This window comes from Rhincodon typus, chromosome 33 (assembly GCF_021869965.1).
Source record: "Rhincodon typus isolate 14 chromosome 33, sRhiTyp1.1, whole genome shotgun sequence".
In the NCBI taxonomy this organism is placed as follows: Eukaryota; Metazoa; Chordata; class Chondrichthyes; order Orectolobiformes; family Rhincodontidae; genus Rhincodon; species Rhincodon typus.
This window is the reverse complement of record NC_063364.1, coordinates 2,287,722-2,303,847: the sequence shown is the minus strand read 5'-3', so window position 1 is coordinate 2,303,847 and position 16,126 is coordinate 2,287,722. Positions and strand designations below refer to the sequence as shown.

General features: G+C 41.1%; 1 protein-coding gene across 1 annotated transcript in view; it reads right to left on the bottom strand.

Moving 5' to 3' along the window:
* Positions 1 to 6,569: 6,569 nt before the first annotated feature.
* The window catches only part of adamts17 (ADAM metallopeptidase with thrombospondin type 1 motif, 17), a 401,456-nt gene continuing 391,899 nt past the window's right edge, over positions 6,570 to 16,126 (bottom strand). The window contains exons 20-21 of the mRNA XM_048615713.1: positions 7,700 to 7,877; positions 6,570 to 7,004 (exon numbers count right to left, since the gene is read on the bottom strand). Of these exons, the coding sequence (XP_048471670.1) occupies positions 6,853 to 7,004; positions 7,700 to 7,877 (330 nt within the window). The 3' untranslated portion in view covers positions 6,570 to 6,852. The remainder of the gene's footprint in view (positions 7,005 to 7,699; positions 7,878 to 16,126) is intronic.

Here is a 16,126-nt window from a genome sequence, read left to right as displayed (position 1 = left end):
ATTGGTAGAGTGATTGAGTTTCGGAGCCACGAGGTCATGTTGCAGCTGTACAAAACTCTGGTGCGGCCGCACTTGGAGTATTGCGTACAGTTCTGGTCACCGCATTATAGGAAGGATGTGGAAGCATTGGAAAGAGTGCAGAGGAGATTTACCAGGATGTTGCCTGGTACAGAGGGAAGGTCTTATGAGGGAAGACTGAGGGACTTGAGGCTGTTTTCGTTAGAGAGAAGAAGGTTAAGAGGTGACTTAATAGAGACATACAAGATGATCAGAGGATTAGATAGGGTGGACAGTAGGAGCCTTTTTCCTCAGATGGTGGTCGCTAGCACGAGGGGACATAGCTTTAATTTGAGGGCTGATAGATATAGGACAGATGTAGGTTCTTTACTCAGAGAGTAGTAAGGGCGTGGAATGCCCTGCCTGCAAAAGTAGTAGACTCGCCAACTTTAAGGGCATTTAAATGGTCATTGGATAAACATATGTATGATAATGGAATAGTTTAGGTTAGATGGGCTTCAGATTGGTTTCACAGATCGGTGCGACATCGAGGGCCGAAGGGCCTGTACTGCGCTGTAATGTTCTATGTTCTATGTTCTGTGATGTTCCTGTCACCCTCTCAGAATGTCCTGTACCAGCTGTGATACCCTTTACTCTGGGTCCAGGGCAATGTGCCATTCAGGAATCACATTTGCAGTTACAGAACCATCTGTTCATTTCCTTAACACCTGCATCACTTGATCCAACTGCATTCCTGTTCCTCCTTTACCGCCCCTCTATGTGGGGTTTCCTTCTTCCTGCTTTGCTCTGTGAAATCTCCCTATTTTCAAGTCAGAGAATGGGTGAATAAGTGTCAATAGCTATAGGTAGTCCTGCACTATCCGTGCCTTCCTCTTGGACTGTCTGGTGGTCGACTAATTTCTCACATCCTGTACCTGCTGTAATTGTGGGGTGACCTTGTCCTGGAATGAACATTGAGGAAAAATTGGAGACTCCCTGGTGCATTGCTGTCGCTCCACCTGCCCCTCAGGCTCCGAGACTTGGAGCTTACACTCAGAGAATTGGCAATGCTTAACGCACACATGGTCATCCACACAGGAAGTGTCCAGCTGTTCCCACGTAGACAACATGCAAATGCACAATATCCAACAAAATAACGCACAACTAAAAATTGAACTTGAATGATGAAAACAAATCCACAAACCTGATAATTTAAGACATTGACCTGTAAAAATCAGAGAGGAGACCACAAAAATAATAAAATATTAAAGATACCAAAATACTAACAAAGCTCTCCAAAATCAATGGATTGATACATGTCAAAAAATTAGCAAGTGAAGAAATGTTCTCGTTATCTCTTGGTTTTGATAAACCTCCAATTTAATGAAACAAACTAGCACTCACTTGTTACCCACCAATCCCTTGCTCTATGGCAACTTTGTCACTTTTGAATTTCTTTCTGAATTTTCCATGTTCAATGTGGGCTCTGACTCTTGACTTATCCTTAGACTTGACTTCTCCACTCTCATTCGTTCTTTGTTCAGACAACTCTCCTGTTTTCATCTGTTGCCTTTTGAGCTGTCTCCCATCAGTTCCAAACTCCAGGAAAGAAGTACTTCTTTTCTCACCTTTGGCAATCAACAATGACAACTCGCATTTAATAGCAGGTAAAATCCTGTGACGCTTCATGTGAGCATTATAAAGAATATTTGACACTATGTTTAATCAAAGAGATAATTTTTAACAAGTGACCTAGAGGAGAATGAGATAGAGAGATGGTGATTGTTAGGGAGGAAATTCCAGAACTTAAGGCCTCAGCAGCTGAAGGAAGAGTCATCAATGCAGGAGGGAATAAAGTCAGGATGTGCAAGAGGCCAAAAGCAGAGGGAATCCTGGTAACACTGCTGGGTCTCTGATTATCAAGCAGCTCTTTGAAGGCGGACAAAAACAGAGTTAACGTTTCGGGTCCGATGACACTTGAAGGGTCACCCGGACCCGAAACGTTAACTCTGTTTCTTCCTTCACAGATGCTGCCAGACCTGCTGAGCTTTTCCAGCAACTTTGTTTTTGTTCCTGATTTACAGTATCCGCAGTTCTTTTGGTTTTTCTTTGAAGGGGGATATTCATATTCCTTAAGGCTACTTAGCCTGATGAAAGCCGGTAAATGTGTGATTGGGATTCAATCCTGCCAAAGTTTCCTGGAAGTGCTCCCACCTTTCTGGCCAGTGGCTGAGGCTTGTGATTTATGATCATAGAATCCCTTCAATGTGGAAACAGACCCTTCGGCCCAACAAGTCCACACCGACCTGTAGAGCATCCTACCCACACCCATCCCCCTATAACCCACCTAATCTACACATCCTTGAACACTATGGGCAATTTAGCATGGCTAATCCACATAACTTGCACATCTTTTTGGACTGTAGGAGGAAACCGAAGCACCCGGAGGAAACCCACGCAGACACGGGGAGAATGTGCAAACTCCACATAGGCAGGCGCCCAAGGGTGGAATTGAACACGGGTCCCTGGTGCAGTGAGGCAGCAATGCTAACCACTGAACCACCATGCCACGTGTTTTTAATAATTCAGTCCAATATCTCACAAGGCAAGTAGTCAATCCAGAGAAAAGGTTTGTTAAGGAACTGGTGCTCCCAGATTGTGTGGATTCATTCAAATGCAAAGTATCCATTTATTTCAGAAAATAACATTTTGAAATATGGTAAATGAGTCGTTTGAGACATGTCATCGTGAGTTCATGTTGGAGGGGAACACATGATTTTCAATTGGGATTTTGGTTCCCAAAGGCCTTCACCATTAGGTTGTATTCTCATTAATGGCTCCGTGGAGATTAATTGATAGAGACCAATTGTTATGCTTTGTTCAAAACACTATCATCATTTCATCAGGTGGCTACCAGAATGGTCAAAGTTCAACTAGATTGCACTGTTTCCTTTCCTTAAAGTAGTGATTCCAACATTTCTCACAGACAATTATCCAGAAAATGGCAGAACAGAAAGCCAAACTCAGATGTATAGTCAAAGCACCAGGTGACTCTTACTTGATGAAAATAAATTTAATGTGAAATATTCTGCAAAATATTCTTCCACTAAAGGGAGGACAGGCTGCCTGGGTTCATTGGCCTTCACTATAATTTCTCAAGCATTTTCTGCATTCTTTCTCCAACACAAAAGAACCATAAGTATACTGCAGGCCATCCATACAATACTTGTGTTGGCAAAACTGCCATTGACATTGCAATTTGTAAATAAAAAGCTAATCGTGATGAATATATTTCTGTATCACATTATGATGATAACGAGCATCTTCTGACAAAGATTATTGTTCCAATAAGATAGCACCATGTCGAATATAGTGGCAGTCACTTGTGCAATTAACATTTAACAGTTCAACTGGAATAGTACACTACTTACTGCAAAAAAACTGAAATGAAACAAGATTGCAAAAAATACAGCACCATTAAACACCAAAAGCAGCTTACAAGCTCTGCACACACTGAAACAGAAAAACCTTTTCACTAATGTCTCTTACCAGGGGTTAAGTGTATGTTTAGTGGTTAAGTCAAGCCACAGGTCAAAAGTGAGATCCATGTATTGCTTTCATCCATGTGAAACTTTAACAGATTGATTAGAACAGCCCAGGAGACACCCGCTCAGCCACTGATGCTTTTGTATCCCTACTAGTTTTTTTTTTCTGGCTGGTGTTTTGTGCTTAGCTGTTCCTATAAATCTTCCTGGTGCATACCAAGCTCAGTCAGGAGACAGCAATCAAAAATGTGCCCTCCTATTTATACTTTATGCTAATTAAAATACACTTTTTTTTGTAAATAATTAGAACTATACAGTGAAAAGTTGAATATGGATTGTGTGAGGATGGGGTCATTGAGCATGTAGATGATGTTTGTGGTGAGACTGAGTGTGTTGCCTGTGCTAGGGGGATGTCTGGGTGTGGCTGGTAATTTGATATTGTTGTGGCTTCCAAAACTATTTCCTGACGATTGCGTTAGGCATTGATGCTTGCCTGACCACGCATTGAGTTAAAGAACGGATAAGGCGGATTTTCCAGATCAGTTTTGATGTACTCCTGACTATAATAGCTCACTACTAATATTCACGCTGGAGTCTCAGTCCAGAAGTTAGCCAGCTGTAATATTTATTTGAAATTCTGATAATGTCACTTGAACAACTCATGCAATTTCTCAGAATTTGATTTGGACTAAAAGGTGGAGATCTGGTGGTTATGAGGACAGCACTATGTACTGAAGCGCTTTTAATGAAGGCTGTGAGCAGATATATTCCTGTACTTAAAGACCTCTTCTTGCTTTCTGTTTCCTTGTGTCCTCATGACACTTTGTTACTCAAAGGATTGGTGTCAAAGTCTTAGCACATTCATTGGTTTTGGAATGTGCACAATAATGTAAGGGATTTTCCCTGTTGGAGAAAGAAGAGGAGAAGCAACTGAATTGAAACATATCTACCTAGGTATAACCCTGCCAAACTGACCCCATTCTGTGCCGGGGGAGGTGATGATCTAGTGGTATTATTGCTGGACTGTTAATTTTGGGGACTCAGGTTTGAATTCCACCAAGATAATAAGCTGGAATTAAGAGTCCAGTGACGATTGTGAAACCATAGCCGATTGATGGAAAAACTCATCAAGTTCACTAACGTCTTCTGGGAGGGAAACTGGCATCCTTACCTGGTCCGGCCTACATACAACTCCAGACCCACGGCAATGTGGTTAACTCTGGAATGGGAAATAAATGCTGGCCTAGCTGGCAATGCCCTCATCCCATGAATGAATGATAAAAAAAGGACTGGCGTTGGCAGTGATACGAATGAGTATCTCCTTTTATCCACTGTCTTCAATGGAGAGAGTACCCAGTAATAGCAAACAGATTAGGGCAGTCCAAAGCGTGGGGACATAAAAATAAGACACTAATAAATGAAATAAGGAATTCAAAAGATTTTCTTATTTCTTAAGAGTGTGGTGAGAACACACTATTTGCTAATACTAAGAATTGTTGAAATGAATAAGAAGATATATTTATGTAGAAACTAGAGAAAACACAGAAGGTAGAAGGGAATAGAAGATTTTGTATAGTAAGGAAAGTTCTAAACATGTCAGAGGGAAGATTCTGTGCTTTGAATTCTATTTAACTTCTCTATGGGAGGAGTAACATGCAGAATTAACTTCACTCTGCCAGAAAAGAGAGTTGACCCACTCCAACCCTAGCTTTTGGAGATAGCCTCTTGTCTCAAGGGAGAGCGGCGTTTACATGACATTCAGAATGATAACTCCCAAGAGAATGGTGAGTTTCCACATTGCTGGGCTTTGTTCAAAATGTCTGCGGAAGTGTGAAGGCCCTCACCTTCACCTTGGCCCTCATTTCCAAACAACTACGTGGAAACTGGAGAGACTGTGTTGACCAAATGTATCCTCTGTGACATTGTGAATAACTTGACAACTATTCCAACCACCCTTTGCAGTCCTTTAATAGTTGCTCTGAAACCAATTTTATGAAGTCTAATCAAAGGGACTTAAGAAATAAGCTCTCATGTAACCCCAGTCAAAATAGGAAATTGAAATTTATATTGGAAAAGTGAGCCTAACCTATTAGTGTGCTGCGGTATTGGTGAGTCTAAGACATGGATCTCAGGGCAGTGAAACTTTAAACAAACTCATATCTGCCTGTCACTGACTTTACCTCACACGTATAGGCAAAGAGTTACAAGTGTACAAGATACATCTATGACTATTTCTACATGTCACTGACGCGCATGTGTGATTTAGGGGCATTAACATTAACCAGGGAGGGGAGGAATGGCAACAGGGTGAACTCTTCTCTCTCATTAGGAAAATTATAGTATTGATATAACTATCCTTACACAAAAGAAGAAAACACAATATCGGGCTGTTGGTGATCAAAGATTACACCCTTGTACAGCAATGCACTCAATCTCTGCACACTCAAGGTAGTTCACAATGTATTGGTTGAAAATCTGGGGAAACTGAACAGGATTAGCTTCGTGCTCTCACTAGCAGTGATGCTGTACTTGACTTACCACCAGTGTTAAATGCTTAGTATCCTTTGCCTGTCTTTCTCAAACAGGCATCCATCACAATTACGGGAAGATTGACCCCAAAGCTAGAACAGCAGTGAAAAGGTTAAACAGCACCATTCAAGTTTGCCTTTGTATTGCTTAAAAAAACTGTAAATACTCAAGTTGCTATAAAAGAAGCTATCAAGTTACAAATTTGTTCGTCAAGTGGTTTGATCAATACTCTGGACGGAAATAATTATTAATATAATCTGGAATGACAGGAATGAAATAAAAGCAGTGGGTTGGGATTTAAACACATCTCCTGACCTGTCTACTGAAGGGACGATTCTCCAGTTCCTTCATTGTTCTTTGCTTTTGTTTCAGAAACCAATTCAAGTCCATAATATTAATTCCGCAAAAACATGCAGTGAGAGATTATAAACATCTTTTTCTTGAACAAAAAGGAGGCTAGTGCTTAAGTTTTTCTTCCCCACTGATGTTAGTCAGGCTGCTAATGTTGCAGTAATAGGTAAATGCAGAACCAAAGGGAGTTCACAGGGAGCAGTTCTTGAAAGTGTCACTATTTTGGTTTCTGAAGCTGTTTAATGCAGCACAATCCAAAACTGCAGAGATCTCGTGCAGACTGTGGGTAACTGTTGGGTGGAGTCCACAGCATATCCGAACATTGTTCTCTTCCAGTTTTAGAAATTATTTAGAAATTATCAGTTCTGCTCAGGTTCAGGCAGAGTTGAAGCTCCTCTTAAATTATCTGACGCTGCAGTAAAACCTGTGATTAGCTACCATGGTGTTGCTTGTTTGCGTAGAAGTCTCTGCAAGTTTGGCAGCAGCGCTGGTACCATCGCATGTCCTGACACAGGTTCTTCTCTCGGATTACCCTGCAGTATACTGTCCACCGATCTCCCGTACACTTGTATGTCAAGGCAGCTGGCAGATCAAGACAGACTGTTACAAGGTGGTCTTCATGGACAACAACAGTTTACAGTTACTATCTTCACCAAACTATCCAATATTGAACACAAGCTGTTCTATAGCTCAATTCCCATTTCCCTGGCTTTGCTCCATTTCCCTTGAGCCCCTCAATGAATAAAAAATAATCTGCTGATCTCAGTTTTGAATGTTCCAATTATCCTCCAGCCTCTGCAGAATTGTAAGGATGAGTGCTCCAAATATACAGAGACTTAGCCAGACCCAATCACAGTCTATATTTCTGCATCCTGATTACAGTTTGGCTCAATATATACACAAACCTGTCTTGATCCAAGTCTGTGCTCATTCATACACCACCCTTCCAAACTAGTCAGTATTTAGATACGCACAACCCATCCCAATCATAGTCAGTATTTAGATATACACAAACCCATCAAGACTACAGTCAGTATTTATACATACATAAACCCATCAAAACCATAGTTAATATTTATATATTTCCAAACCCATCCCAATCACAGTCTGCATTTGTATACATACAAGCCCATTCCGACAATAGTTTTGTCTTTGCTCTGGGCTGCAGATCTGATATTCTATACATCAGTACTAAGCCCCTTGTGCCTCCTGGCCTGTTGGGATTTTGGTTGGTCCACAATCCATGGTTTATGTAAAAGAGGAGGAATGACACTCACCAAGGCTGGGTGAGGTGATTGTGTTGATGTTGATGTTTCCATTGCAGGGTTTCTGCTGGCATTGTTTGTAAGCTGGTGGTTTGCTTAAGGTTGGACATTCATTGCCATGGCGACCAGTGACTCTATGCATACACTGAACCACCCGTGACTGCAGGCCCTTGCCACATGTGGAGGAACACTGAATAAAACACCACCACAGACGGAATTATCAATTGGTTATTCTACTCAACAAGATGCACATATCAATAAAAAATAAAATACTGCAGCTTTTAGAAATCTGGAATGAAAACAAGCTAGTAGAAATATTGAGCAGATCAGGTAGATCTGTAGAGAGAGAAAAACAGTTAACATTTCAGGTCAATAACAGTTTGTCAGAACTTTCACTATATATAGAAAATGTATTTATATTCCATATTCATTTATACACTCATATGTACATATGTCTGTAACTGCTTTATGGACGAGAAAAATTCATTTTACAAGAATTAGAAAACCTATAAGTGAGGCTTAATTTAAAAATATGGACTATCTTTTATTAAAAAGATAATTTTAAAAGAACTAAAAGAATTTTATCACTATTCCATGTTTAAATACAGTAAGGTCTGGTGTGTTAAACTAGGGGACCGATTTGGGAAGTTACAGAATCACAGAATTATTACAGTGCAGAAGTGCAGGAGGACACAGTACGCCCTAACACACTGGCCACACTGCCCTATCTCAAGAACATATCAAAACTGACAGCAAGACTCATAAGACCAGTAGGAATCATATTGGCTCACAAGCCCACAGCCACTCCACAGCAAACACTTACAGGGATTAAAGACCCCATTCCCACAACATGCAGAACCAATGTGGTTTACAAAATACCATGCAATGACTGCCACAAACATCACATCAGACAGACAGGAAGGAAACTAGCCACCAGAATACATGAACGTCAACTAACAGCAAAACGACACGACAAACTCTCCTTAATATCAGTACACTCAGACAATGAAGGCCATCAGTTTAACTGGGACAAGGTAACCATAGTAACCCAAGCCAAACATAGACACCGCACGGGAATTCCTAGAGGCATGGTTCTCCACCCTTAATGCAATCAACAAATACATAGAATTGGACCCCATATACAAACCCATACAGATCAAAACCGGAAATGACAGTACTCACCATAACGGACCGGACAGTATAAATTCCAAGTGGAGTAGAATAACACCGTTTCATCGGAGACTCCACTGATGATGTCACCTAGCATGGTGACGAAACGTCTTAAGGAGAACAAGCCAGTTTGGCGAGCAAGTCAACAACCTCCCCCACAGCCCGAGCTACAGATCTTTGCCAAAACTTTATCCCTGTAAATCTTTTCTGCACTCTCTCAAGTTTATCAACATCCTTCCTATAGAAGGTTGACCATTATGTTTGCACTGGCTCTCCAAATAAACCTCATGACTTCTGAAACTTTTTATTCCTAGAAACATTCTTCTAAGTCTATTTTATACTCTCTTCATTGCACACAGTAATCCAGTGGTGGCCTGCCCCAAGTCCTGTACAGTTCCAACACAACTTCCCTGCTCTTATAATTTATGCCATGGCTGAAAAAGGCAAGTGTCCAACATGCCTTCCTAACTACCCTATTAACCTGTCCTGCTGCCTTCAGGGATCTGTGAACAAGCACCCCAAGATCCCTCAGTTCCTCTGAGCTTCCTAGTGTCTTGCCATTCGCTGAGTATTCCCTTGTCTTGTTCCTTCTTGCAAAGTGCATCACCCCACACTTATCAGGGTTAAAGTCCATTTGCCGCTGATCTGCCCATTTGACTGATCTGTCTGTATCCACTTGTGACCTAAGACTTTCTTCTTCACTGTCAACCACCCAGCGGATCTTCAAGTCATCCGTAAACTTATCTATCAATGTGGTGACTTTACCATCTACCAGATTACTACATCTGAGCTCCTACTTGCTCATTTTCTATCTACCTCCCTAAATTCTGACTGAAGGACCAGAACTCCTCTGTCATTGTACCAATGTGAACTACGACCTCTGGTTGTTCACCTTTGTCACTGACACCAAGGAGGCAACATACCATCTTGGAATTACATCTATGTTCCCCAAATTAATGAAGTTTGATTTTTAGAGATTATGATTCTCCCAACTCACCTGACTTCCAGCACTTCATTCAAGATGCACAATTGTGAAGGTGTTACAATTCCACGCTCCAGCTACTGGGGTTGTGGCACCAGGAATGCTGAGTGGGAATTTTGGAGGGGAAGTTAATAATACTGCCTGCTCATAGGATCTATGGTGAATTTGTCAAACCTAGCCTAATGAGTCTGACAGTGTAGGGAAGATCAGTTAACACCAGTAGACCCAGATTGATGCTCTGAATTGATCATGTCAGTTTTGTTTCATGCATTTTGTCTCACCATGATAATGGCAATTATTTAATAATGACCAATTATTTAAATTTCACATCAAGAAAACTAAATAGACGGACAAAACGTTAACTAATCTCTTAATGAGAAATATGAAGGGCTTGCAGTTTGGACATTGCCACTAATTACTAAAGCACCAGCCTCTACTTGGAAACAATGGCAGAATCAGAGGGAGTCAAAATCAGGCCAGTTCATGCACTCACATCTCCACTATTTAGGAATAAATTAGCTTGCACAGGAGTATATTTAGAAACTGCAGGTACACGACGGATGAACTGGAAAGGATGCAAAAAGGACTTACAAGGATTTTACTGAGACTGGAAGGTCTGAGTTATAAGGTGAGGCTGGATATGCTGGATATCCCTAGGGTATGGGAGGCTGAGGGCTGACCTTATAGATCTTTATAAAATCATGAGGGGCATAGATAAGGTGAATAACCAAGGTCTTTCCTCCAGGGCATAGGAGTCCAAAATCAAACGGCATAGGTTTAAGGTGAGAGGGGCAGAATTTAGAAGGGTCCTGAGGGGTAAAATTTTCACACAGAGTGGGGTGCGTATATGAAAACGAGCTGCAAAAGGAAATGGTACAATTACAACATTTAAAAGGCATTTGAACAGGTACATGAATAGGAAAGATACAGGGATACAGACCAAATGCGGGAGAACTAGTTCAGTTTAGGAAATCTGGTCAGCATGAATGAGTTGGGCCGAAGGGTCTGTTTCCATGCTGTATGACTCTATGCCATTTCCTCAGAGGAAGATAAGACATGTTTATGAGCTTCATAAGAGATGTTTATTTATTGCATAAAGCTTATTTGAATTAAACTGTCAATGACCATATTGGTAATAGCAAATTTCAAAAACCATCAGTTCACGAAACCTTTTTGTTTCAAGTTTAGATGTAAAAATACATGCGAGAAAATGATGATTGTTTAATTAGTTCCGGCAACTTCTAGCTGTGTTCTCCAAACAAACCACTTGATTCCAACAAGTACCAATCCTGCACTCCAACCAATTTCCTGTCTTCCATGTTCCTTTTCCAACTGAACTTAGATGGAAAAACCAGCAAATTCCAGGTCCAGTGATACATACTGGTCAGTTTGTGAGCCTTGGGAGAAGCCTGATGAGGAGTTGAGAACTGCTGACAGTTCAGTTTAAAAGCTCTTGCTACTGCCATTCACATGCCCCTTACTTGGTCTCCCTTACAGAAGCATTTTGAACACAAGGCTGTACATTTGATTTCCCATTGGCCTAATAATCAATACTTGGCTGAGCCAATCTCGAATAGCAATGGATTCAGCTCACTAGTGGTCTGTTTCGATAACTTGAAGGGGTATGACCCAGGTTCAATTCCAGCCTCGGCTGACTGTCTGTGTGGGGTTTGCACATTCTTCCTGTGTCTGCATGGGTTTCCTCCAGATGCTCCAGTTTCCTCCACAGTCCAAAGATGTGCCGGTTAGGTGGATTAGCCATGGGAAATGCAGGGTTACAGGGATTGGGTAGGGGGGTGAGTCTGGGTGGGATGCTGTTCGAAGAGTCAGTGTGGACTTGTTGGCCCGAATAGCCTGTTTCCACACTGTAGGGATTCTATTCTGTGAATGACATTCTCATCTTGTGATAAGCTATTCTTTATTTGATGTGGTTTTTCAATGACTTTTTGATTATTTGTACAAGATTAAGAGGTGTTAAGATATTTTAAGATTTGCTTATTGATGTTAAGAATGGCTGTAGGTTGATTAAGTTTCTAAATGAGCATTCTTTTTTAAAGGAGATTCTCAAACTCTCATTATTTATTATATTAGCTTCAGGAGCAGGTCAAATACCTGAAAGGGTTGCCAATGGCTCAACGGCTTTGTACATGGTGAACACTGGGAAAATGGGTGTGAAGGCTATTGTTGGCATTGCTGACATTTGGAACAAATAAATATAAACTTGAACAGTACTGAAAAAAAGAGAAATGTTGCCAAGTTTTTTGCCTTGCACTCATCAGGGCAAAGGTAAGAATGCCAACTTTCAAAGATCACAACAATTTATAATACAGAAGAAAATGAATCCTGAGTGTGCGTCCACCTGCACAAATAATCAACTTAAGGTGATCAGTTCAGCTAATAATGTTTGCATGCTTATTTACACTTGCTAGAAGCAACATACATTCATGTTTAGGGACTTGTTCTCTGCAGACAAAGAATATATTGTTGTGCCTTTTTGAATGACCCATTATTTTGGGGAGCCCATATCTGTCCATTGATTTCTCTATGGTAATGCCAATGAAAGTTGACTTATGAACCAATAAGCACCCTTTTCTCCTGTGGTACACAATGTTGTGATCATTTGAAATTTTGTATCCTTGCATTTGTTTTGATACAAGAAAGAGGAAATGCTCCAGCAACACACCTTTCTCTTCAGAATCCTCAAATTCAACAACAGATTTAAATATAAGACCAAGTGCAGTAACCAAAAAAAACCAGCAAATCTGTAACATTACTGTTGTCTTATTCAGCAGCAGCTGCACGAGTACAGACTAGTATCCAACTACTTCCTGAAAGGATGATGCCTTTCAGACAACCTGCTGGGATCAGGGAATGAATGAACCATTTTCATTTCGAAATAATCGACTGAAATGGACCACCTCATCTATCAGACAATTCCACTCTTATCAAATCACTACACTCAAAAATTTGTCATCCCTTTCCCCAACTTTAACTGGTAGAAAATGCATATGATTTTACTAAGTTGTAAAGTAGTCGTGCAGGGTGAATGGAAATGGTGCTGTTTAGACTCTGAGATTAATGATAACACATCTGTGGCATTAATGTTATAGATCGCTATATATTGCTTCAATTTTGCAAAAAGATGTACGATATAATCCAGTGTGAATTGCACATGAAAATGCCATTTGGCCCACTATGCTAGAGTATATCCTAGTGTGTAAACGTTAGAAGAAAGAAATAATTCACTAGCAAAGATTTTTGAAACAACAGGAGGGCATTGTCAGAAAGATGATATTTACATAAAGTATTTACTTGAGATCAGGATCAATGAAATCTGAAGTGTAGTTGCAGTTCAAATGTAGGAAACACAGCAGCTAATTTGCACAAAGCTGAGTTCCATGAACAATACAGGAGAAGTGATCTTATTTGGGTAAAGTGGTACTGTCGTCACGTTGCTGGACAAATAACTCACAGGCCTGGACTAACAAAGTACATTGGAGTCAAACCTAGTACAGTAATGGAGATGTAAATTCAAATCCAAGGTAGCTGATGAATTTGAATTAAACTTATTAAATAAATTCACAATAAATTAAAAGTAACATCAACTATGGTGGCCATGAGGTTAGCATATTATCATGAAAATAGAGCTAGTTTACCAATACTCTTCAGGGAAGAAAATCTGCAGTTTTTCAAGACTCCAGACCAAAGCAATGTGTTTGATTCTTAACTGATCTCTGAAATGCCTACCAAACCATTCATTTGTATCAAATTGCTATGAAAAATGAGAAGAAAATCAGAACTGGCATTGATACACCCAACAACATTTGACATATCAAAGGCAAACCTAGTCCAGTAGACCCTGCAATGTCTTTTTCACTGACATCTAGAGACTTGTGCTAAAATTGGAAGCACTGTCCCACAGACGAGTCTTAGAGGAGCCTGAAAGAAGTTATCCTTTCAGTCCAGACTCCTCTAGCACCATCCCTGGGAACATCCTGTTCCACTGTTGGGTGGTGGCACAGCAGTGCATGGTAGGAAGGGAGTTGCCTTGGCATCAGGTCAAACACAAGCAAGGCAACCTCTTGCTGGTTAGTGCAAAATTCCACCCCTCCCTCCACAACTACCCCATCTGCCTCCCGCAGCTGATGAATCAGTATTCCTCCATGTTGAGCATCACTTGCAAAAAGCATTGAAGGTAGCCGGGGTACAAAATGTACTCTGTAGAGGGACTTCAATGTCCATAACCAATAGTAACTTGGCAGCATCATTACTGACTGAGTTGGAACAGTTCTGAAGGATATTTCAGTCAGCTGGGTGGCAGATGGTAAAATAACTAAAATGAGAGAAAAATCTATGATGGGCTTCTCAGCTCCTGACTTCATTCTAGTCTTGGTCCTAACATGGTCAAAAATGCTGAATTCTGGGAGGGTTACGAGTGACTACTCTTGACAATAAGGTAGCATTTGACTGACTGCAGCAATAAGGAGCTCTAATGTGAATGGGAATCTGTAAATTTGGTACTGACTCAATTCATACCATTGTTAGACATCAACTATCTCATTCCCAGTACATCTCTGCTGAAGTTGCTTAGGAGAGTGTCCTAGGGCCAAATATCTTCAACTGCTTCAATAATAAACTTCCCTACGTCACTTGGCAGTGTTTTGAATGGAGAATAGATGTGAACATAATGAGGTAGGACCAGAATACACAGTTTGGCCTCTCAAGTTAACTCCTCCAGTCAATAAGATCATGGCTGATCTGATTACTCCACATTCCTGCCTACTCGATAACCTTCTGCCCACTTCCTTATCAAGAATCTTTTCACCTCTGCTCACGTATAGCAGTGTCTGCTGACAGCTGCAATTATGGCCGGGGGGTGGCGAGTGGGGATGTGGGATGGTGGGGTTGCAAAATGAAGATGCGAGGGGTAACGAGGACATGGAGGGGGTGAGTGAAGACACGAGGGGAGTGAGGCTACAGGGCATGGAGGGAGGATGTGGCGAAGGTGAAATTGAGGACGTGAGACAGCAGGAAAGTGGGGATACAGGATGCTGGGGAATGGGAGGAGAATGAGTGAGAGAAGTTGAAGTAGTTCTGTTCTTCTCTCCATCAGGATTTCCATTTAAATTACTGGCTCATTTTACCTTCATTGCTTTCTACCTCCAATAAAACCAATCCCCCTCCCCGTCTCTCTGAGACATACAACACTCTTCATTTTTTGGAACATTCCAATAAAATGGTTGAACATGACATCCCCTGCCTACAACTGTTCCCTTTGAAGGCTAGTGTAGAACCCACAGTCATGACCCATCGACTAAGTGTGATATCAACAGAATGAATGGAACTTCAACATCCATTCTTTCAGAACCATTCCATGTACTGCCTTAATCATTCACTCTCTCCAATACACAGTAGCACAAGTGTATACCATTTAAAAAGTGCACTGCACAACTCAGCAAGCTTCCTTCAGCAGCACTTTCCTGGCTCATAGGAATATCACCACTCGCAAGGTCCCTTTCCAAGTCTCACACCATCCAGACTTGCTAATAGATCCCCACTGCTTCATTATCATGGTGTCAAAAACCTGGGTTTCCATTTCTAGCTGCACTGACACAGGACCTTCACCATATGGGCTGCAGTAGTCCAAAATGGTGACTCACACCACCATCCCAAGTGCAATATATACTGCCCTTGTCAGAGACACACATAACCTGTGAATGAACAAGTAAGAGAAAGTGAATTTGTTTCAGTCATGTTGTTTGAAGGATACTGTATATATCAGTCTCTACACTGGGGAGAATACTGCTGCTCTGCTTCAAACTCCCAGTCTTCTGAATACATGCACTAACCCACTAAGCCACAGCTGACACCTTCAGCAACAACACTGTTAAGCTCAACTAGAGCAGCAGATGTTGTTTATTTGGATTTTAGCAAAGCCTTTGACAAGGTTTCTCATGGTAGACTAAATTGTAATGATAGGTCACATGGGATTCAGGGTGACCTTGCCAATTGGATACATTATTGGCTTAATGGCAAGAGACAGAGAGTGATGTTGGAGGGCTGTCACCAGCAGTGTTCCACAGGGATCGGTTTTGGGTCTTTTTTTGTTTCTCATTTATATAAACGATTTGGATGAGAATACAGAAGGCATGGTTAGTAAGTTTGCGGAAAACACCAAAATTGGTGGCATAGTAGACAGTGAAGAAGGCTTTCTAAGATTACAAAGGGATCTTGATCAAATGGGTCAATGGGCTGAAAAATGGCAGATGGAGTTCAATCTGGATAAA